Below are 25,023 nucleotides of genomic sequence, written 5' to 3' on the forward strand. Positions count from 1 at the left end.
AACAACTAGACCACCAGGGAATTCCCCTAATTCTAATACTTTATTTGTATATATTCTTTGAAGTTTTCTATGTGAATAATCCCATCATCCAAGAACAATGACTGCGTGGTTTCATCCTTTCTGATTCTTACGCCCCTGATTTTTTTACTTGTTTTACTGCATTGATTAGGACCTCCCAAACAACACTGAATAGTAACAGTGATGCTTGGCGCCCCATCTCGCTTCCGGTTGGAAGAGCTTTTTTCTAAACATCATGTCTTGAAGTATTATGTTTGCGGTAGATTGCTCGCGTTACCAAAAGCAAGTCGTGTGCCCGATGCACAGTGAGGCCAAACAATACCTTAAACATCAGCGTTTGGAACAGAGAAAGGTTTATTGCAGGGCCATCCAAGGAGATGGCTGGCTCATGCCTTAAAAACCCTGAACTCCCTGAAAGCTTTCAGCAATGCCCTTTTATGGGAAAGGTGAGGGAGGGGCGTGGTTAGCTGTTGCAAACTTCTAGGGTCAGATCCTTTGTTCTTGAGGTCAGGTCACGATGTTCCTATAAACCTCCACTAAAACAAATGTTAGCAAATACCAATCAGAAACTTGAACGGAGAGACCGAAGCTGGTGAGGCTGTCACCTTAATGGCAGTGTCCTTATACTTCGGTTGCTGAGGCCTCCATGGACCACGACCCATGGAGACTGCTGCCACCATTAGGTCAAGGGCTGGGCCCAGCCAGTGGGCCGCGTGGCAAGGGCTCTGGAGTTCTGCAGGACACAGACCTCAGCCAGCCCCCCCGGGCCTCCCAGCTCACCCGCCAGCCTGAGGCCGGGAGGGAGAAGGCCCATCCTCCTCTCGCTGCGCTCTCTACCGTGATCACTGCCAGGCTGACCGTTGGCGGAGCAGAATCTCCAACTGCTGCACAACAACGGTCTCGCGCTAATGGTCGTGCGCCAGTGGGCGCTTGCCAACAGTTACGCACCCACCCGCCCCCATTAAAGTGGCAGATACACCTGCAGGTCAGGCTCTCCAGGCCGACTGGGCACAGGCCTGTGCTGCCTCCTCGCCTTCTCCCCGGCCACCTGCTTCACCCTCCTGTTGTAGCCATCCCTGCGGGGAGCTGAGCAGGAGTCACGGATGGCCAGGCCAGGCTGGGGGCAGTGGCCGTGCGCGGGGCAGTGCATGACAGGGCGAGCTGGCTCCGTCGGATGTGGTGCACGAAGCTGTGGCTCCTGTCCAGCCCCCCGCCAGGCTTGCAGCAAAGCCCCAGCCTGGGACGTGGCACTGCTTCCTTCTGGAGTCACGGTGCCCGGAGCTGCCGCTGCCTCAACGGCCCCAATGGCCACCCTTCTGCCCCATATTCTTTTCCATTATGGTTTATTACAGGATACTGATATAGTTCCCTGTGCTATACAGTAGGACCTTGTTGTTTATCCATTCTATGTATAATAGTTTGCACCTGCTAATCACAAACTCCCAGCCCATCCCTCCCCACCCTCCCTCCCTCTTGGCAACCACAAGTCTGTTCTGTATGTCTGTGAGTCTGTTTCTGTTTTGTAGATAAGTTCATTTGTGTCATATTTTAGATTCTACATATAAGTGATGTCATATGGTATTTGTCTTTCTCTGTCTGACTCACTTCACTTAGTATGATAATCTCTAGGTCCATCCATGTTGCCGCAAATGGCATTATTTCATTCTTTTTATGGCTGAGTAGTAGTCCATTGTGGATATAGATATAGATACATGTATCTATACATATATATATATATCACATCTTTTTTTATTTTTTGGCTCGAACAGGGATCGAACCCAGGCCCTTGGCAGTGACAGGGCAGAGTCCTAACCACTGGACCACCAGGGAATTCCCAACTATACACACCACATCTTCTCTATCCATTCATCTGTCGACGGACATTCAAGGCTGTTTCTGTGTCTTGGCTATTGTAAATAGTGCTGCTATGAACATAGGGGTGCATGTATCTTTTTATAGTTTTTTTCCAGATATATGCCCAGGAGTAGGATTGCTGGATCATATGGCAGCTCTATTTTTAGTTTTTTGAGGAACCTCCATACTGTCTTCCATAGTGGCTGTGCCAGTTTACATTCCCACCAACACTGTAGGAGGGTTCCTTTTTCTCCACGCCATCTCCAGCATTTATTTGTAGACTTTAATGAGATGGCCATTCTGACCGGTGTGAGGTGGTACCTCATTGTAGTTTTGATTTGCATTTCTCTAATAATTAGCAATGATGAGCATCTTTTCATGTGCCTTTTGGTCATCTGTATATCTTCTTTGGAGAAATGTCTATTTAGGTCTTCTGCCCATTTTTGACTGGGTTAGCACTGCAGTATTTATTTTAAAAATTTGCATATAAATGGACTTGCACAGTTCAAACCCATATTGTTCAAGAATCAACTACATACATATACACTTCCATGTTTTAGCTATTGTGAATAATGCTGCTATGAACATGGGTCTACAAATAATCTCTTTGAGATTCTGTTTTCAGTGCTTTTGGGTATGTATCCAAAAAGTGGAATTGCTGGACCATGTGGTAGTTTTGTGTTTAATTTTTTCAGAAACTGCTATACCGTTTTCTGCAACCAGCTGCACCATTTTACATTCCCACCAGTAATGCACAACAGTTCCAATTTCTCCATATTTTTGCCAACACTTGTTATTTTCTGGCTTTTGTTTTTTGATAATAGCCGTCCTAATGATTATGAAGTGGTATCTCACTGTGGTTTTAATTTGCATTGCCCTAGTGCTTAGTAATTTTGAATATCTTTCATGTCTTACTGGCCATTTGTATATCTTCTTTGGAAAAATGTCTATTCAAGTCCTTTGCCCGTTTTTGCTGAGGTTTTTTTTTTTTTTTTGAGTCACCTCAAAAGAATGGTACTAGAAGTGAGGAGTAGAAGAACCAAAGCAATTACTTTCTTTGCTCTGCATTAAAGAGACTTGGCAAGTTACCCCCCTTCTACTTTTTTATAAAACATAAGGCTATAAGCAATCCATATAGAAACTGGAAGAAAAAAGCTACAACATGCTTTTTGGTAGAAAATAATTTAATGTACAAATTTCTTTGATTGTGTTAAAGAAAGCAGGGCAGAATCACATTCATTTTCTTCATAGTATCGCTGTAAATAAACTGAATTTCAGAGCTCTTAGTTTGCTTTGGAAACTTCTAAAAAGCTGATTATTAGCAGCCTAGGAAGCATTTTCCTTCCCCTCCAGGATCTCCTGCTCCTGGGGGTAGGTGGGAGTAACTGGTCACGTTTGATGCTAAATATATAGCATGTGGTGGATTTTGCCAAATCCTTTTCAGCTCCTCCCATAGGCAACGGGATGACTTGGCTTATTCTTGATCTGAAGTCATTTGAGTAAACAAGCAGGTTATGAAACACAGAATGGAGTGAAGTTTCCATCGTAGATAATTCCCAAAGTTAGGATGAGCTTAACTGCTCAATCCCTTCTGCTGATCAGAGAGAGAGACGCTAGCAATCGATCTCAGATCTTTGATCCTGTGAGACATCAGCGTAACGTAATTCCTTCCTTTTATTAAAATGCGTTGGAAAAGAGATGTCTGAGTAGACAAGAGTAGTTGATTACAGTGATGGTACTATAAGAGGAAAATCAAAGTGTAGGCAGTGTCCCTTTCTTGTTGAACTCCAATGATCACTCCACTCCTGTCAGCTTTACAGCCCAAGCAAACTCAGTCGGAAGAGCAGAGGGTGGTAACTGGGGCAGGTACACGAGGAGACCTTTACCTGGATTTGGGGACCACTTCAGATACTTTTCGATTCCCAGCATTGTTACCTGCAGAAAGCAAAAGGGAATGGAAAAAACATTAATGCGCTGATGGGCACAGAATGTGGCCTGAACATGGTGAGAAACAACTATGCTGGGCCATGGCAGGGAAGACAGTCCAAAAGGGGAATAAATATGGGAGAAACCTGGGGAAGGAAGGAAGAATTAGAGAAGACTTGCCAATTCCTTTACAAAAAGTTACATCTCTGACAAGACTGACTGAGGCTCTTTACCTCTGTAGTCGAAGTAGTTATGGGGGATTTAAGGCTTAAGATTCCATCTTCTGGCCAGTGCAGGAAAATGGCATAAACAGCTGATCCTTTTGAGGTATACCTGGGAAAAAAGAAACATCACTGTCAAAGATACCTGGCTTATTACCCTGCCACATGACCTTATACGTTCCCCTTTCAATTATCCACCAATTCCAAGACCTTCAGTCTGTCACTGCTACAAGGAAGCACTAATAACTCGATACCAATTAAGGTCTGTGGGAAGAAACAGCCCTGGAAGATTCTTTCTGGTGATATCTTCCATTTTCTCTCTCTACGGGGTTCTAAGTTTTCTTTAAAAAATTTGTAACTCTTATACTAGTTACCTCACACTGAAGCCATTTGCCTCATCATTCAAATCATTCTTTGACTCCAAATCCATATGAAAAGTCAAGGATATAACAAGGCCAAGGTGTGCAACGAAGACAAATTTGGGTTTTTGTTTTTAATTTAAAAATTTTTTTTTTATTTTTTAATTTTTGGCCACCCAACACAGCTTGCGGGATCTTAGTTCCCCGACCGGGGATCGAACCCTGGCCCATGGCAGTGAAAGCGCAGAGTCCTAACCACTGGACCGCCAGGGAATTCCCAAGACAAGCTTGTTGTTCTGAGATTTCACCATGCTTAAAGAAGAGGGTGAAAATCACTACATAGAAACTCATCCAAAACAGAAGGATGAACGTGTTTCCCCTGACCCAGAGACCCCTGCTCTCTGGTATAACACTTACAGAGGTCTTTCACTGAGCAGTTAGTTTGTGCCTGGCACTCTGATGATACTTTACATATGTTATCTCATTTAACCCTCACACTCTAGGAAGTTACGTATCATCACCCCATCTTGCAGTTGAAAAACACTGAAGCGCAAGATCAAATAACTAGATCCACAATCCAAGTATGAATCATGACTTCTCCATTTAGTAGCTCTGTAATTCTAGGCAAGTGCTATTCCTGCCCTGAGTCTGCTTTCTCACTTGCAACCTGATAATGATAGTATCAACTTGGTGGGATGGTTGAGGGGATGAAATTAGGGGAAAGAATTTAGAATGAAGCCTGCATTTGTGAATGTCGTGCAAATATCAGCTATTAGTATTTTTAGGAGGTGGGGTAACATTGTCAAGCAAATTCACTGACACTTTGTAGCTCTTGCTTTTTTCACCAAGCCTTCGGCCTCCCTTACTAGTCAAAGATACCCTGGGGCCTAAAACATAAACCTGGGCACAAATTTAAGAGCAAAAGGACCACTTCTGCATTTCCTCAAGATGACTCCCAGCCTGGCTTGTACCACTGTGGACCCAAGGAGATGCCAGCTCAGGATGGGGCCACATCCCATTCCTGCACGTAACAGAAGACTAGACTCACCACACAGAGGTCGTGTTTTTTTCAGATTGTACCCTCCATGGTTTGGAGGCATAGATAGCCTCCCCATTGATGCTCAGCCACTTCCCAACAGCAAGAAGCCTTTCTTGGAAGATGGGAACAATCAGTCCATCTTTAGTTGGTCCAATGTTGAGAAGATAGTTGCCTCCCAAACTTACTGTCTGAATCAGTTCCTGGAGAGAACAGAAACAAGGAAATCCCAGCTCTGAATGTCAAGACTGGAGAAATGCTTAGAACACACAGATGAAGGGAAGAAAAAGAATCTAGGCTACATTCTCCCTCTGTTTTGTGAATAGCTTTTACCCTTTGGAAAATACTATATATTTTTGTCATTATAAAAGCAGGATAGGCTTATATGAGAAAATTTTAAAATCCTGCTACAAGGTGGAGAAATATATTAACTCGAATTCCAGGGAGTAATCACAGGCACTTCCCTGTGAACCGGCACCTGCTGTGGTGCCACATGCAGAGGGAAGGGTCGCATGTCAGAAGCACAGACTGTGAGCAGGGAACTGAAAACAAAGCACTTGGCCATGAAGGAATCCCATGGAGCCATCCAGAGAGAAAACAGGGATCAGAAAGGAGAGATTTAGAGCAGGTGCTGTGGAGACTCTGGGGAGGTAGAAAAGATCTGATGGATTTCAGGACACTGTGTATGTGGTGGGCTATATTAGTGTGTATGTTGCCCCTTCAGGAAAACATGCTGTAAAGAGATATGTTCTTTAAGATTTTTGGAGGGAGACGCGTGTGTGTTTAGTGTGACCTCAAACGGTAGCACTTCAAGGCAGCCCAGAAAAATTAAGGCTATATACAGAATATTTTAAAAAGGAGGTTTTGTTACAGTACCCCAAAGACACCACACCATTAACTTTTTTTTTTTTTTTGGTGGTACGTGGGCCTCTCACTGTTGTGGCCTCTCCCGTTGCGGAGCACTGGCTCTGTACGCGCAGGCTCAGCGGCCATGGCTCACGGGCCCAGCCGCTCCATGGCATGTGGGATCTTCCCGGACCGGGGCACGAACCCGTGTCCCCTGCATCGGCAGGTGGACTCTCAACCACTGCGCCACCAGGGAAGCCCCACACCATTAACTTTTGATGTTTCCTTTTGGTGTTTTTCCTATGCAGTTAATTCTATATAGTTGTGATACTACACCAACCCTCTAAGCATTAATCCATATTACATTAAGAAACATTTTAATGGTTAAGGAGATTCCCTAAATCTACGTAATTATTCCTTTATGGTTGCAAGAAATTGAAACAACCCAAATGACAAACTGAAAATAATCCTGGAAAGAACATCTCTGAACAGAACACTTCTTAATTATACCTAGTTCCTTAGGACAGGTTTTATGAGTGTGTTCAATAACCCTAAAGAGATCTATTAGCCTGCACTTCCATCCACAGTGCTTCCACCACTCTTAGTCAGAAGGTAGTTAACAAATCACAACCTCACAGGTACTCTTACCGAAATGATTCGAGATTCACTTGTGATGTCAGCCATTGCCATGTTGCGACGATAGCCCCAGGACAGCTTGTCTATTGAGGTGCACATCTCCCACTTGTGATCTGGCAAGGTCTCTGGCTTGAATTTATCTTGACAGTTGTAGTATCCTCCATGGCGACAGGAACAGTTCTGACCCCATCGGTCATTTACTACGACAACATCCTAAAGGAGGAAGGAGTACCGGGGTCATCGGGGGTAAAATCACTTAGCTTCCTTACGTAACACAGTTTGATATATTAGGTGCTTACTTGGAAGCAGGAAGCAGACTTAGTCGAGAGCAGTGTTTCTTTTTCTCTTTAATTTTATTTTACTTTTGGCTGTGTTGGATCTTCATTGCTGTGCCCGGGCTTTCTCTAGTTGCAAAGAGCGGGGACTACTCTTCGTTGTGGTGCGCAGGCTCTAGGCGTGCGGGATTCAGTAGCTGTGGCACGCAGGCTCAGTAGTTGTGGCTCACGGGCTCTAGAGCACAGGCTCAATAGTTGTGGCGCGCGGGCTTAGCTGCTCTGCGGCATGTTAAGATCTTCCCGGGCCAGGGATCGAACCATGTCCCCTGCATTGGCAGGCGGATTCTTAACCACTGTGCCACCAGGGAAGCCCAAGAGCAGTGTTTCTTAACTGGGGGCCATTTTGCCCTGGACAAGACTTTTAGCAAAATCTAGAGACAGTTTTTTTGGTTGTCACAACTGTGGGTGGTGCTACTGCCACCTAGTGGGTGGAGACCAGGGATGCTTCTAAACATCTCACAACATACAGGATAGTCCCCTCACAACAAAGAAATATCCAGCCCCGAATGTCAATAGTACTGAGGCTGAGAAACCCTGGCCTAGCAATGTGTAATGTCAGAGCTGGAATGGCCTGTTTAAATAATCTAGTAAACCACTTATTCTAGCAGAGGAGAAATGGAGAGGAGGAGACTTGCCCGAGGTCACATCCCCAGGCAGTTTCAGAAAGCTGGGCCTATGAATCAGGTATTTGAACCCAGCCCAGGATGCTTTCCACTATACAACCCTGACTTTCTTTACTTAGGTAAGAAAAAAATCAAACATTCTTTTCCTTCCCTCAAGGTTTTGCTGAACTTTGAGAAATCCTTACATGGAATAACCTAATGTAAATGTTTACTACTACTATAAGGGACTTCCCTGGCCATCCAGTGGTTAACAAGCCACCTTCCAATGCAGGGGATGCAGGTTCGATCCCTGGTCAGGGAACTAAGATCCCACATGCTGTGGGTCAACTAAGCCCGTGTGCGCTAGAGCTCGCACGCCACAACTAGAGAGCCCGCGTGCCACAACTACTGAGCCCGCGCACCACAACTAAGACCTGACGCAGCCAAATAAATAAATAAATAAGTGTTTTTTAAAAAATACTACTATGAGGCTCATACTGGGTTATCTAGGGTAAAAAAACACAGTTCTTGCCCTCAGAAATCCAGCAGAGACTAGCTGAGGAGACAGATATGTGAAAAATTATAATGTGATATCACAGCAGAGTTAGGGATGAACATAAATAGGGAACACTGATCCAGGAGTGTTTCTTTCTTCTTCCAGGAAAGAATATAAATTGCCAGGAGGCAGATTTAGTTTACCTTGCACCAATACTTACTATGCGCCTAACTGGGCCAAGTACTGTTCGTGGGGTTGGGGACACAGCTGTGAACAGACCCAAACGCTTGCCCTCCCAAAGCTGACACTTTAGTGAGGGAGACAGATAGTAAAGAGGCAAATGATATCTGAAACATGTTAGGCCAGTATCAATATCTTAGTGGTAAGAGAAAGATAAAGCAAAGAAAGACATACAGTGTGACAGGGGCATGCTGCAATTTTAGATAGGGTGACGGGGAAGGTGACCTCCCAGGGAAGACCTGCGGAGAGCTCAGGAGTGAGCCACGTGGGAACTAGAGAGAATGGAGAATAAGGAGAAGGGACTATTTCTCCTAAAAGTACTTTCCTAACATGAGTATATCTCCAAAACAACCCTCCTTCCCAATGCGTGAGAAAGCATTCAGAACAAGAGAGGGTAGAACAAGGTCTGTGGTGTCCCACCCAAGGATCCACAACGGAGCCACCGCAGCCTGAGGACCCTCGGGGACGAAGCACAACACTGTACCACTAGAGGTCCCCATACATCTTGCAAGTCCCAGAAAACCAATCGGAATTTGCTTCAATTTGTCACACAGGATCCTTCCTTTTTCCTTTCTCTCCATTTTCTGAATTTAGTAATATTTACCCAATGAGATCCTTAGAGGTTTATGAATCTCCCAAGAAAGCTCAGTTCAAACTGGTCTTACACTTAGATTTTTCTTTAAAATCCACAACAAATCTAGAATATGTAAAATTTTTGAAATTTTCTATAGTGAAGGTTAAGATGTCTGCCGCTTTGTAAGTGTATTGAAATACAAACTTTAAATGGGTAGCTATCGTGCAGCGTGACAGTGTTGATTATGGGGGAGAGGACAAGGTAGGCAAAGTTCCCTCAGGAATTTGGAGGGACTCCCCTGGTGGCACAGTGGTTAAGAATCCGCCTGCCAATGCAGGGGACACAGGTTTGAGCCCTGGTCCGGGAAAATTCTACATGCCATCCACGGCAACTAAGGCCGTGCGCCACAACTACAGAGCCTGTCTTCTAGAGCCCGTGAGCCACAACTACTGAGCCCGTGAGCCACAGCTACTGAGCCCGTGTGCCACAACTACTGAAGCCCACACGCCTAGAGCCCGTGCTCCACAACAAGAGAAGCCACCGCAATGAGAAGCCCATGCACCGCAACCAAGAGTAGCCCCTGCTTGCCTCAATTAGAGAAAGCTGGGGCTGGCAATGAAGACCCAACACAGCCAAAAAAATAAAATAAGTTAATTAATTAAAAAAAAAAAGAATTTGGAATATAAGGGAAATGAAATTTCCCCTTAAGAGTTAAACTACATAATCAACATAAGAGTAGGTGAAGTCATAGATATTCACATTTTATTCTTATCATTTAATTTTACATGTTTTATATATTAATTTTTGGGGTGGTTTTCTCATTTATAATGTCTGTTTACTTAATAGTTTATTTTCTCTATGGTGGTCTGGGACTTCTACATACTATTTCTAGCCTACTTAAATTTAAGAAGATTTAAAACTATCTTGTAAAAATCAAGAATTAAAGGAGAAGAAGAAAGATTATACTCCAAGTAAGGGGCCAAAAAAGAATTAATGGAGAAACCTTTAACATCCACTAAGTTCCCTGATCCCTACCACACCCACGTTGATAATACTATTTACTACTGTTGCTGTGGTCATTATTGTTATTACTCCGGATCTTGGTTCCTCACATTTTCTTTTATCATAACAGAAAAATAAGAGATAAGTCATATAATCATGTACCTTAACTGGGCTATCATTGTAGAGCCAAGCAAGAAAATTTGTAGAGTTCCAATAAGTATCAGGACATTCCCACTCTCCATCAGACCAAATCAAGTCAGGTTTGTACCTGAGAGACAAGCGATGAGAACAATGTTTATTATCTGAATTCATTCATAGTAAAGTCTTACGGATCTATCTTTGCAACAAGTATTTAAAAATTAATTTTCTCCTATTTGGAAAGTACCAAAAAACTACCGCAGTGCAGAGAAGGTGGAAAACTAAAGAGACAAAAATGACAACACAGACACACACACAAACCCCTTAGCTAACACAACCACTGTTTAATACACAGCACTTTGGTGTATTTCTTCCTAATCTTTTTCTTTTTAATGTCTTAACTTAAAAAGTAGAGTTGTAATCAGTGTGTATACAATTTGGTTTCCTTCCGGCAACTAATTCCAATGAAAAGAGTGGTGCTCCAGAACTATGGGATTAATGTTGCTGCTTTTAAGATGTATGACGAGCTTGAACTGTTCCGCCAAATGCATTTTTGGGGACAACTACCCAAAACTTTGACTATAAAAATCTATTGAATTCACTTGCGCCACAGTTGCCTCTTTCACATATTATTAGTCTGAGCCCTATGAGGTGTGAGTGTGTGTGTGTATTTATAACTATAAGGTAAGCAGTATTATTCCCACTTTAGAAAGCTAGAACCTAATGCTCAGTAGGGTACTTTGCTTTAGGTGACAAAGCTGGTAAGTAACAGGGGCTGGAACCCACATGCAAGTCTGCCTGATGCCTTATCGTGTGCTGTACTCCGTAACTACTTAGGATAGCAGCTCGGTTCCAGGAAAATGACTGCCTGTCTGAGAGGTGAGAGAAGCACTGCTGGTCTGTGTTCCACTGTGTACGAGAAACTGTACTAGGCACTTTATACTCATTACCTCATTCATTCTCACGACAATCCTGTGATGTATAAACAGATAAAGAAACTGAGTTCTAGAGAGATGAAGTCGTTTTTTCAAGGCTATACAGTCAGTAAGAAAAAAGAACTAGATTTCTGACTTAAAGCCTATGCTGATCTATTACAACTGTACTATTTCCTTAGAGAAGTCATCTGGATGCAAGGAGTTTTTTTTGTCTTCTGGTCTACAATGAGAGTCCAGGCAGAGATGGCTGCCTCTTAATCTTTAAAGGCCCACCATCCTCTAGGAGGCCCCAGAAGCAAGAAGGGCAAACTCAGAATAAAACGTGGTGAAGACTAGGGACAAATGCCAAAGTGAAAGTCATCATTTTAAGAATAATGGTAATAACAACACCATTATTCTGTACCAGGCATAGTGACAAATACTTTTCACACACTATGCTAAGCCCTACACAGAAGGCATTATTATCCCCACTTCACAGAGTAAGAATCTGAGGCTCAGAAGGGTGACCTGTTTAAGGCCTGTAAGTAACTAGAGCCAGGATTCAAATACAAATATTGCCAGATGCCAAATCCTCTTCAGGGTCCGTTAGACCATGTTGCCCTTCTTCAAGGTCCAGACAAAGAAAATAGCATGTAAGGAGGGAACTGAAGTTTTGACTTACTACCATCCTCAGTTTTGTTTGTTTCAATTTATAGAGGCAATATGACCATATTATGAAAGTTCTAAAAAGTAGGAAGAAAAAATATATTTTGTCTTAACACAACCACTACTTTTACTATTTTGATGTCCTACCCCTTTTCCCCTTCCCCTCAACTTAACAGTATCCTATAAGAAGCTCAGGTGTCATTGCTGAAGGTCATAAGGCCAAAAAAATTTCTGTTTTGTACCTGATAACAAGGTCATATAGCTCTGGCATTGTTTTTGCACGGACAAAATGCTGTGTTTTGAAGCCATTTTTCTTATCACGTAGGTAGAGAGGATGGAACCATTCTAATAGTGAGTGATAGAGTCCATAGCGTATGTTCCTTAAACAGAAAAACAGGACAGCAACTGTCATTAAGCAAAGAAAAAATAATTTATTTTAAGAAAAATCAGTTGCAGCATTTTTACATCTCAGTGAAACTTATCCATAGGGCATGCAGAGGGGCAGGATCCACAACCATTTCCTTAAATTATCTCATCGTTCACTTAAGCAAAATGCTTGGGCTTACTATGCTTTTGATAATACACATAACAAATTATTTTCATACATAAATATCTTAACACCAAATGTCATTTAAACCATCTTTTGTCTTTTAAGTCAATTATCTCAGTAACATGTAGTCCTATTAAAAAATGTTTTCTGTCAATCGTAAGAACACATACGGAAGAGATACTAGAAAATAGAGACAAGTATAAAGAATAACTAAAATCTTATCACTTAAATAATCATTAGTAACATTTTCTGTGTAGCTGAATTAATTAATATAGGTTTATTGTTTCATATAAGATTTATTAATAGTTCTTAACGTGAGCAGAAGCAAGAAGAACTACAATCTTGCAGCCTGTGGAACAAAAACCACATTCACAGAGACAGACAAGATGAAAAGGCAGAGGGCTAGGTACCAGATGAAGGAACAGGATAAAACCCCAGAAAAACAACTAAATGAAGTGGAGATAGGAAACCTTCCAGAAAAAGAATTCAGAATAATGACAGTGAAGATGATCCAGGACCTCGGAAAAGGAATGGAGGCAAAGATCAAGAAGATGGAAAAAATGTTTAATAAAGACCTAGAAGAATTAAAGAACAAACAACAGAGATGAACAATACAGTAACTGAAATGAAAAATACACTAGAAGGAATCAATAGCAGAATAAATGAGGCAGAAGAATGGATAAGTGACCTGGAAGACAGAGTGGTGGAATTCAATGCCGCGGAACAGAATAAAGAAAAGAGGATGAAAAGAAATGAAGACAGCCTAAGAGACCTCTGGGCCAACATTAAATGCAACAACATTCGCATTATAGGGGTCCCAGAAGGAGAAGAGAGAGAGAAAGGACCTGAGAAAATATTTCAAGAGATTACAGTTGAAAACTTCCCTAACATGGGAAAGGAAATACCCACCCAAGTACAGGAAGTGCAGAGTCCCAGGCAGGATAAACCCAAGGAGAAACACGTGGAGACACATAGTAATCAAACTGACAAAAATTAAAGACAAAGAAAAATTATTGAAAGCAATAAGGGAAAAACGACAAACAACATACAGGGGAACTCCCAGAAGGTTAACAGCTGATTTCTCAGCAGAAACTCTACAAGCCAGAAGGGAGTGGCATGATACATTTAAAGTGATGAAAGGGAAGAATCTACAACCAAGATTACTCTACCCAGCAAGGATCTCGTTCAGACTCTATGGAGAAATCAAAAGCTTTACAGACAAGCAAAAGCTGAGAGAATTCAGCACCACCAAACCAGCTCTACAACAAATGCTAAAGGAACTTCTCTAAGTGGGAAGCACAAGAGAAGAAAAGGACCTACAAAAATAAACCCAAAACAATTAAGAAAATGGTCATAGGTACATACATATTGATAATTACCTTAAACGTGAATGGATTAAATGCTCCAACCAAAAGACACAGGCTTGCTGAATGGATACAAAAACAAGACCCATATATATACTGTCTACAAGAGACCCACTTCAGACCTAGGGACACATACAGACTGAAAGTGAGGGGATGGAAAAAGATATTCCATGCAAATGGAAATCAAAAGAAAGCCAGAGTAGCAATACTCGTATAAGATAAAATAGACTTTAAGAATGTTACAAGAGACAAGGAAGGACACTACATAATGATCAAGGGCTCAATCCAAGAAGAAGATATAACAATTATAACTATATATGCACCCAACATAGGAGCACCTCAATACATAAGGCAACTGCTAACAGCTATAAAAGAGGAAATCGACAGTAATACAATAATAGTGGGGTAATTTAATACCTCACTTACACCAATGGACAGATCATCCAAACAGAAAATTAATAAGGAAACACAAGCTTTAAATGACACAATAGACCAGATAGATTTAATTGATATTTATAGGACGTTCCATCCAAAAACAGCATATTATTACACTTTCTTCTCAAGTGCACACGGAACATTCTCCAGGATAGCTCACATCTTGGGTCACAAATCAAGCCTCAGTAAATTTAAGAAAATTGAAATCATATCATCTTTTCTGACCAGAACGCTATGAGATTAGAAATAAATTACAGGGAAAAATACGTAAAAAACACAAACACCTGGAGGCTAAACAATATGTTACTAAATGACCAAGAGATCACTGAAGAAATCAAAGAGGAAATCGAAAAATACCTAGAGACAAATGACAACGAAAACATGATCCAAACCTATGGGATGCAGTAAAAGCAGTTCTAAGAGGGAAGTTTATAGCAATACAAGCCTACCTCAAGAGACAAGAGACAAGAAAAATGTCAAATAAACAATCTACACTTACACCTAAAGGAACTTGAGAAAGAAGAACAAACAAAACCCAGAGTTAGTAGAAGGAAAGAAATCATAAAGATCAGAGCAGAAATAAATGAAATAGAAGCAAAGAAAACAATAGCAAAGATCAATAAAACTAAAAGCTGGTTCTTTGAGAAGATAAACTAAATTGATAAACCATAAGCCGGACTCATCAAGAACAAGAGGGAGAGGACTCAAATCAATAAAATTAGAAATGAAAAAGAATTACAACAGACATTGCAGAAATACAAAGCATCCTAAGAGACTACTACAAGCAACTCTATGCCAATAAAATGGACAACCTGGAAGAAATGGACAAATTCTTAGAAAGGTATAACCTTCCAAGACTGAACCAGGAAGAAATAGAAAATATGAACAGACCAATCACAAGTAATGAAATTGAAACTGTGATTAAAAATCTTCCAACAGGCTTCCCTGGTGGTGCGGTGATTGAGAGTACGCCTGCCGATGCAGGGGACACAGGTCCGTGCCCCAGTCCGGGAAGATCCCACATGCCGCAGAGTGGCTGGGCCCGTGAGCCATGGCTGCTGAGCCTGCGCGGCCGGAGCCTGTGCTCCACAACGGGAGAGGCCACAACAGTGAGAGGCCCACATATTGCAAAAAAAAAAAAAAAAAAAAATCTTCCAACAAACGAAAGTCCAGGATCAGATGGCTTCATAGGTGAATTCTATCAAACATTTAGAGAAGAGCTAACACCCATCCTTCTCAACCTGTTCCAAAAAATTGCAGAGGAAGGAACACTCCCAAACTCATTCTATGAGGCCACCATCACCCTGATACCAAAACCAGACAAAGATACTAAAAAAAAAAAGAAAATTACAGACCAATATCACTGATGAATATAGAGGCAAAAATCCTCAACAAAATACTAGCAAACAGAATCCAACAACACATTAAAAGGATCATACACCATGATCAAGTGGGATTTATCCCAAGGATGCAAGCATTCTTCAATATACGCAAATCAATCAATGTGATACACCATATTAACAAACTGAAGAATAAAAACCATATGATCATCTCAACAGATGCAGAAAACGCTTTTGACAAAATTCAACACCCATTTATGATAAAAAACTATCCAGAATGTGGGCATAAAGGGAACCTACCTCAACATAATAAAGGCCATATACGACAAACCCACAGCAAACATGATTCTCAACGGTGAAAAACTGAAAGCATTTCCTCTAAGATCAAGAACAAGACACGGATGCCCATTCTCGCCACTCTTATTCAACATAGTTTTGGAAGTCCTAGCCACGACAGTCAGAGAAGAAAAAGAAGTATAAGGAATACATGGCTTCCCTGGTGGCGCAGTGGTTGAGAGTCCACCTGCCGATGCAGGGGACACGGGTTCATGCCCCGGTCCGGGAAGATCCCAGATGCCGCGGAGCAGCTAGGCCCGTGAGCCATGGCCACTGAGCCTGCGTGTCCAGAGCCTGTGCTCCGCAACGGGAGAGGCCACAACAGTGAGAGGCCCGCGTACGGCAAAAAAAAAAAAAAAAAAAAAAGGAATACAAATTGGAAAGGAAGTAAAACTGTCACTGTTTGCAGATGACATGATACTACACATAGAGAATCCTAAAGATGCCACCAGAAAACTACCAGAGCTAATCAATGAACTTGGTAAAGTTGTAGTATACAAAATTAATGCACAGAAATCTCTTGCATTCTTATCACTAATGATGAAAAATCTGAAAGAGAAATTAAGGAAATACTCCCATTTACCACTGCAACAAAATGAATAAAATACCTAGGAATAAACCTACCTAGGGAGACAAAAGACCTGTATGCAGAAAACTATAAGACACTGTTGAAAGAAACTAAAGGTGATACCAACAGATGGAGAGATATACCATGTTCTTGGATTGGAATAATCAATATTGTGAAAATGACTATACTACCCAAAGCAATCTACAGATTCAATGCAATCCCTACCAAATTCCCAATGGCATTTTTTACAGGACTAGAACAAAAAATCCTAAAATCTGTAGGGAAACACAAAAGACCCCGAATAGCCAAAGCGGTCTTGAGGGAAAAAAACAGAGCTGGAGGAATCAGACTCCCTGACTTCAGACTATACTACAAAGCTACAGTAATCAAGATAGTATGGTACTGGCACGTAAAACAGAAATATAGGTCAACGGAACAGGATAGAAAGCCCAGGGATAAACCCACGCACCTATGGTCAACTAATCTACGACAAAGGAGGCAAGGATATACAATGGAGAAAAGACAGTCTCTTCAATAAGTGGTGCTGGGAAAACTGGACAGCTACATGTAAAAGAATGAAATTAGAACACTCCCTAACACCATACACAAAAATGAACTCAAAATGGATTAGAGACCTAAATGTAAGACTGGACACTATAAAACTCTTAGAGGAAAACATAGGAAGAACACTCTTTGACATATACCACAGCAAGATCTTTTTCGATCCACCTCCTAGAGTAATGGAAGTAAAAACAAAAATAAACAAATGGGACCTAATGAAACTTAAAAGCTTTTGCAATCAAAGGAAACTACAAACAAGACAAAAAGACAACCCTCAGAATGGGAGAAAATATTTGCAAATGAATCAACGGACAAAGGACTAATCACCAAAATACATAAACAGCTCACGCAGCTCAATATTAAAAAAACAAACAACCCAATCCAAAAATGGGCAGAAGACCTACATAGACACTTCTCCAAAGACATAGAGATGGCCAAGAAGCACATGAAAAGCTGCTCAACATCACTAATTATTAGAGAAATGCAAATCAAAACTACAATGAGGTATCACCTCACACCAGTTAGAATGGGCATCATCAGAAAATCTACAAACAACAAATGCTGGAGAGGGTGTGGAGAAAAGGGAACCCTCTTGCACTCTTGGTGAGAATGTAAATTGATATAGCCACTACGGAGAACAGTATGGAGGTTCCTTAAAAAACTAAAAATAGAATTACCATATGACCCAGCAATCCCACCACTGGGCATATACCCAGAGAAAACCATAATTCAAAAAGACACATGCACCCCAATGTTCATTGCAGCACTATTTACAATACCCAGGTCATGGAAGCAACCTAAGTGCCCATCGACAGATGAATGGATAAAGAAGATGTGGTACCTATATACAGTGGAATATTACTCAGCCATAAAAAGGAACGAAATTGGGTAATTTGAAGAGACGTGGATGGATCTAGAGACTGTCATACAGAGTGAGGTATGTCAGAAAGAGAAAACAGATATCGTATATTAACGCATATATGTGGAACCTAGAAAAATGGTACAGATGAACTGGTTTGCAGGGCAGAAATAGAGACACAGATGTACAGAACAAACGTATGGACACCAAGGGGGTAAAGTGGCGGGTAGGTAGTGCGATGAATTGGGAGATTGGGATTGACATATATACACTAATATGTATAAAATGGATAACTAATGAGAACGTGCCGTATAAAAAAATAAAATTCTAAAAAAAAAAAATAGTTCTTAACGTTCCCCAAATGAAATACGGTTAAAGTGACCTATTTTCATATACAATAAAGCTTGTTTTGAGTTCAGAATAGTGAGTGTTTTGGAAATGCTATAATACAAGTAAGAAGTAAATGTAATATTGCAATGGCACAGATAAGACAGAAACAATTGAAGTTAAGTATTTCATCACGTGATTCAGGGACTAAATAAAGAAGGTAAAAATCAAGGATCTTAGAGTCCAGATCTAATCAACACCTCAGAGTCTTACAGCAGGACTATTAGCAGAGCACAGCATTGGGAAACTGAATATTTAACCGGTGACGTAAGTCAGCAAATGCTTTCTCAATGGACCAGATATTTGAGGCTTTGCAGGCCTTGCGATCTCTATCCCAGCTCTGCAATTGTAGCTTGAAAGCAGCCAGAGACAATGCATAAATGAATGGGCACAACTGTGTTCCAGTCAAACTTTACTTATACAAACAGGCAGCTGGTCTACCCCTTAAATAGGACATCAAGTTTGCCACATCACAACAGAGCTGAGATTGGGCATGACACAAATACCACTTTTCCTCCTTAGAGGCAAACGTCCCCAGAAATATAGGACCCAAAACCAAAATACCTGGGTTCAAATCCCACCTCTGCCACTTCCCAGCATTTTGATCTTGGGATGTTACTTTTTATTAAGTGGCAAATATTAGAAAACATTAATTAGAATCAACAGGGTGGCTCCTTATCTCACTTTTTGCCCTTTTCAGTTCTCTCTTGATCTACTACTCATCTAAACCTTCCCTGAATGCCTGCAAAGCTCTGTGTTGACAGCTAAGGAGGACAGAAAGATCAGAGGCCCAACCCTGGCCCCCATCAGACACTGGAAAAGGCCTGGGGTTGGTAGCCTTTCCAGAAAAAATCCTTTGCAGAATGCAAATGAAGCACTGGGGTCTACGCTGGGTATCCTTCACCTAAGCAGACAGGGCTGTGAACTTCTCTGATGGTGTCACCTTTGGTCATATGAAAACTGCCAAGCATCAAACACTGCTAAGGCCAGAAGCCCTTCAAGGTACTGGTTAAATGCAAACTTAGAAAACACACAAGAGTAGAGAAGGCACGGCACATCGGATGGCTAGATCAAAAGTGATGATGGAGTAATCATCTGTGGACACACACCTACTTCGGATGGCTGTTCCCAACTCACCAACCAAATCACGATGGGGCCCCAGATCCTCAGAGTTCCAGTTCCAAGACACAGGACTTGGCCAGTTTGTGAAGCCTTCGTGATGCTTTGTTGTCAGGACTACATACCTGTGGACATTGAAACCATATGAACAAAGGAAGTGGGCAGTGGGCCACCGGCACGAACTTACCTGGTATGCCTGGGGCTCTTAAAATGGTTGGGAGAACTTGACTACAGGAAATGTATGGTTGAACCTTGAACAACGTGGGGGTGAGGGGTGCCAACCCCCTGTGCAGAAGAAAATCCATGTATAACTTTTGACTCCCCGAAAACTTAACTACTAATAGCCTACTCTTGACTGGAAGCCTTAGCAATAACATAAATGATTGATTAATGCTCATTCTGGGGGACTTCCCTGGCAGTCCGGTGGTTAAGACTCTGCGCTTCCAATGCAGGGGGCACAGGTTCGATCCCTGGTCGGGGAACTAAGATCCTGCACGCCATGCAGTGTGGACAAAAACAAACAAACAAAAAGCCCCACCCATTTTGTAGGTTATCTGTATTATGTACTGTATTAATACAATAATGTAAGCTAGAGAAAAGAAAATGTTTTTAAGAAAATCATAAAATACATTTATAGTACTGTATTTATTGATACTATAAGTTTACATTGTCTGTTTACAAGAGGAACCACCTGTCAGTACCTACATCAATATTATCTTACATGACACAAAACACTGCAGATGTTAAAATTATTACTAAAACTAGATATAAAAAGTGAAAAGCTAACGTGAAAAAGAAATTCATATTTATTTGCAGGTATAACAATTTGTGCATTGATAATAAAGAAGCAGCAATATGATTGCTTTACAGTAGCCTAGTGTAATCAATATGATTGCTTCATGATAGCCTAGCCGATACACTAATGAATGAATCATTATAAAATTTTTATGGCATATGGTATTATAATCCTACTCATAACACAGTATTGGAAACATTGTTACATTAAAAAAAAACACACTTGCCTGTGATGATAGGCTGATACACAGTTTATCCAATTATGAGGGGGTAGAGGGGAGGGCATACTGTATGGTAATGTAATTCTTTGAAAGCAAAGTTTTAAAACAGTAAGAAAACTGATACATTGGTAATTTTTTATTGTGTCACTTACCATATGCTTATGTAAGGATTGGCTATTCACTTCCATACCAATCTTGCATATGATGTTCTACGTGATGAATACTCAGGCAATGATGACGATGATGATGGCACAAAAACGTTTCACAGTTCTTGCCGTCCAGTTCTCAGGTTTTCACATGAAGACACACACGCACAGCAGATATGTTTATTAACTGTATGGCATAATGATTATTCACCGTTCATTAAGTGGAAGTGGATCATCATAAAGGTCTTCATGGTGAGTAGGCTGAAGAGGAAGAGGAGGGGTGGGTCTTGCTGTCTCAGGGTGGCAGAGGCAGAAGAGGTGGACGGGGAGCAGGAGAGGCAGGAATGCAGTGTAACGTTATGGAAATACATCGCAATTTCTGTCTGCCTTTTCTGCTTTTACATTTCTTAAAAATACTTCCACATGATACCAATCCTTCTTCCACTATTTGCTTTTTTCGTTTGTTTGTTTTTATTTTTTGGCTGCACTGCTTGACATGTGGGATCTTAGTTCTCAGACCAGGGATCAAACCTGTGCTCCCTGCATTGGAGGGGTAACCACGTGACCACCAGGGAAGTCCTCACTGTTTGCCCTAGTTTCAGTGCTCATATCATAGAAGGGTCCACGTGGTAAAAGAAGTCAAAAGCTGTCTTGAGTAATCAGAATCCTTCTGCCAGATTGTCTAACGTCAATCTGTCTTCTGGCACTGCTTCTTCTACATCTCCTTCCTCTGCACTTGTTCAGAAGCACTCATCTCCATCAAGCTGTCCTCTGTTAATTCCTCAGGTGTGATGTTTATTAGCTCCTGAATTTCTCCAAGATCCACATCTTGAAACCCTTCACCCTGCATCTTTTTTTTTTTGGCTGCATTCGGTCTTTGTTGCTGTGCACAGGCTTTCTCTAGTTGCGGTGAGCGGGCGCTACTCTTTGTTGCAGCGCGCAGGCTTCTCGTCGCGGTGGTTTCTCTTGTTGTAGAGCACAGGCTCCAGGTGTGAGGGCTTCAGTAGTTGTGGCACGTGGCCTTAGTTGCTCCACGGCATGTGGGATCTTCCCAGACCAGGGCTCGATCCCGTGTCCCCTGCTTTGGCAGGCGGATTCTTAACCAATGCGCCACCAGGGAAGCCCTCCCCACTCCCCATCTTTTTTGCCGTATCCACATCTCTTTCATGATTTCCTTGACTGGCTCTGTTATAAATCCTGTGAAGTCATGCAAAATATCTGGACACAGTTTTCTCCAGCAGGAATTTATTGTTTGGGGCTTGACGGCTTTCACAGCTTTTTCTATAACAACAATGGTATCTTCAGTGCTGTAATCCTTCCAGACTTTCATGATGTTATCTATATTGGGGTTCTCTTCCACAGCATTGACAATCCTTTTCATAGAGTACCATGTGTAATGAGCCTTAAAGGTCCTTATGACCCCCAAAGATCTAGAGGTTGAATTAGAGATGTTGTGTCTGGGGGCAAGTAGACCACTTTGATGCTTTTGGTGTTGAACTCTTGGGGTTCTAGGTTGCCAGGGGCATTTTCCAATATTAAAAGAACTTTAAAAGGCAGTCCCTGGGCTTCCCTGGTGGCGCAGTGGTTGAGAGTCCGCCTGCCGATGCAAGGGACACAGGTTTGTGCCCCGGTCCGGGAAGATCCCACATGCCGCAGAGCGGCTGGGCCCGTGAGCTATGGCCACTGAGCCTGCGCGTCTGGAGCCTGTGCTCCGCAACGGGAGAGGCCACAACAGTGAGAGGCCCGCGTACTGCAAAAAAAAAAAAAAAAATTAAGCTGTTTGTTTTACCAAGCCCATATGAATTGCCTCTCATTCACAGAGGTGACAAAAGGCCAAAAGAAAAGGGGAGAAAAGGCAAGTGTTGAAATAACAAGCAAATCACTCACCATTTCATTTACTTTTATGGCAGAAAAACAGCTGGTGCTCACATGTGACAATTTAATCACTGGCTGATGTGGAGAGCTCAAGACTTTAAGGTCTAGACAGTATTTCAGACTCTGTGGATCACAGTCCTCTTTGCGGCATACTCTTCTTCTACTTTTTTTTTTTTAATTTATTTATTTATTTATTTTTGGCTGTGTTGGGTCTTCATTGTTGCACACAGGCTTTCTCTAGTTGCGGTGAGCGGGGGCTACTCTTCGTTGTGGTGCGCGGGCTTCTCATCGCGGTGGTTTCTCTTGTGGCGGAGCATGGGCTCTAGGCGCGCGGGCTTCAGTAGTTGTAGCACGCGGACTCAGTAGTTGTGGCTCGCAGGCTCTAGAGCATAGGCTCAGTAGTTGTGGCGCACAGGCTTAGTTGCTCTGTGGCATGTGGGATCTTCCCGGACCAGGGCTTGAACCCATGTCCCCTGCACTGGCAGGTGGATTCTTAACCACTGCGCCACCAGGGAAGACCCTCTTCTTCTACTTTTTAAAAACAACCCCTTAAAATGTAAAAATCCTTCTCATCTCAAGAAACTCACCAAAATGGGCAGAGGACCAATCCCTCTGGCCATGGTTGCAGACCTCTGGTGTGGTGGAAAGAACCTTCACCTTAGAGTCACGGGATTTGGAGTCTAGGACATTAGTTCCCTTTTTCTGTCTGGGCCAGTCATCTTTCCATAGCAAGGGCATCTTGTCCTGGGCAAAGGATGTCTCCCAGATTTTAACTTCTTCATTTGAAAATTATGGATTTCTAAGGCTTCTGGAAGACAGTGAACTCCTCCTTTGTTTGTTCAAGGCTTATATTCCCATACACTTAACTGCACACACTAAATATCAGTTGTAATTTCTATTTAGTACAAGAGAACTTAAAGTCCAAGAGAAACTAAAACCTGAAGGACAGGTGAGGAGACAAAGTAAGGGTGGAAGACTGCCCTAAGCCAGGATCCGGGAAACCTAGCTGCCTTCATTCTTACTCTCCTCCAACCCACTTCCTGCGCAGCAGCCTCAGAGTCATCATTCCTTGACTTAATACCTGCAACATTCTGTCTTCAAGGATGATTCCTTCAGGACTAGCTCCAGCCTTCAACAACCTTGTGAGTCCTTGCCTCTCTCTTCCCAGCCCCAGTGCTCTGCACTTTCAGTTCTCTGAACCATTCACAAGCAAGTTGCAACAGTTCTCAAAACGATTCTGACATTTCTTGAGCACTCTCTATGTGCAAGGCATTGAGAAGAGCAGCTGAAAGAGAATCTGTATTGTTGCCCAAATACACTGCACACCGGAACTCCCTTCCCTTCGGGACATATTAAAGCTGAAAGGAGGAACACAATCCCTGTCTACAACCATGGAAGGAGGCGGCAGGGAGGTAAAATGCCTTGTTCAAGTCTGCAGCTGAACTAGGATCAGACTCCATACCACCGGCTTAAAATCCTGGAATTCTGATTGCCTTGTTGACCCGGAAGGGACATTAGGTATCACTTAGCTCGGTCTTCTCAATATTCAGGTGCAGACACTGTCGGCTTTGCAGTCCATCACCAACCGGAAACCTTTATTTCCTTCTAATCCTCAACCAGACGCACCTTCTTAGGATCAGGCGTGCCATATTCAATTCTGCATCCTTCAGGAGGCAAAACAGAGTACCCCCGGTATCTTAAGTCAGACGGACACCTGTGTGACCCGGCAAGTCGCCTAGCCTTCCCCCGCTCGGTTTTCACCTGCCTAAGCCCCCTTCCGACGCTCGGGTCAGCCCTAGCCGGGGAAGGGGAGCCCCGCCCGCCCCGCGCGGCGGCACTCACTTCGCCCCGGCGGCCTCGAACAGGTTGGCCCAGCTGTCCGGGTGGAAGAAGCGCGCAGTGAATCTTGGCCCGAAGTCGCCATAGGTGAAATTGGGCGGGTAGTTCTCCTTCATGAAACTCTCGTACTGTGGCAGCTTTTCGCCCTTCCAATGCCACCAGAACCACTCACTGCCCCAGGCCGGCACCGAAAACACGCCCCAGTGCACAAACACTCCAAATTTGGCCTCGTCGAACCAGGCCGGCAGCGGCCGGGAGTCCAGACTCGGCCAGTCTGCGGTGTAGCGACGCGGAGGGTCGGTGCAGCGCGGAGCCCGCACCGCGCCGAGCACCAGCAGCAGCAACAGCTTCGCGCCCACCACCCGCAACTTCATCTCGGGATTTGGCACAGCAGCCTTGGAGCCCCACCGCCGCCACTGAACGCGCAAGTGCGGGCGCGTGGCCCCGCCCACCCTAACTAATGATTGGCTCGGAAGGAAAAGGGGTGGGTCAACCCAGGCTGCTTGGCTACCGGGCGTCTTCCCCTCCTGGTGGGCGGTCCCTACCACCACTGGCTCTCAAAGGGAGAAAGGTGCGAGGAGGACGGGGGTGTGACCGATGATTGAAAACTTTAGAATTCGCTGCCGGTGAAATCGAGGGGGTGTGGAAGGCCCGGTGTGTGCAGAGAACTGGGACTGGTCCATTTTGCCGTTGGCAGCTGTGGGGGACTTTTTGAGCTGTAGTATGGAAGAACAAGCCAGGAGGCAGGAATACCAGATGGACGGG

The 25,023-nt window shown here is 42.9% G+C and overlaps 1 protein-coding gene across 1 annotated transcript; it reads right to left on the reverse strand.

Moving 5' to 3' along the window:
• Positions 1-3,044: 3,044 nt before the first annotated feature.
• On the reverse strand, positions 3,045-24,664 carry FUCA1 (alpha-L-fucosidase 1). The gene is made up of 8 exons (XM_065877098.1): positions 24,262-24,664; positions 19,373-19,507; positions 12,106-12,243; positions 10,308-10,413; positions 6,909-7,109; positions 5,427-5,617; positions 4,032-4,131; positions 3,045-3,807 (listed from the first exon to the last, which is right to left on the reverse strand). Exons 1-8 carry the CDS (start codon positions 24,630-24,632, stop codon positions 3,667-3,669), a joined length of 1,383 nt encoding a protein of 460 aa, XP_065733170.1. The 5' UTR covers positions 24,633-24,664; the 3' UTR covers positions 3,045-3,666.
• Between the last annotated feature and the right edge of the window lie 359 nt (positions 24,665-25,023).

The sequence above is a fragment of the Phocoena phocoena genome, chromosome 1 (assembly GCF_963924675.1).
Source record: "Phocoena phocoena chromosome 1, mPhoPho1.1, whole genome shotgun sequence".
Taxonomy (NCBI): Eukaryota; Metazoa; Chordata; class Mammalia; order Artiodactyla; family Phocoenidae; genus Phocoena; species Phocoena phocoena.

Excerpts from the sequence above, each read along its gene's own strand:
- FUCA1 (XM_065877098.1), bottom strand. The coding sequence starts at position 24,632 with ATGAAGTTGCGGGTGGTGGGCGCGAAGCTGTTGCTGCTGCTGGTGCTC. Across the intron at positions 4,132-5,426 it reads AAAAACACGACCTCTGTGTG|GTATACCTCAAAAGGATCAG; the intron begins GTGAGTCTAGTC and ends CTTTTTTCCCAG. Across the intron at positions 3,808-4,031 it reads TAACTACTTCGACTACAGAG|GTAACAATGCTGGGAATCGA; the intron begins GTAAAGAGCCTC and ends TGCTTTCTGCAG.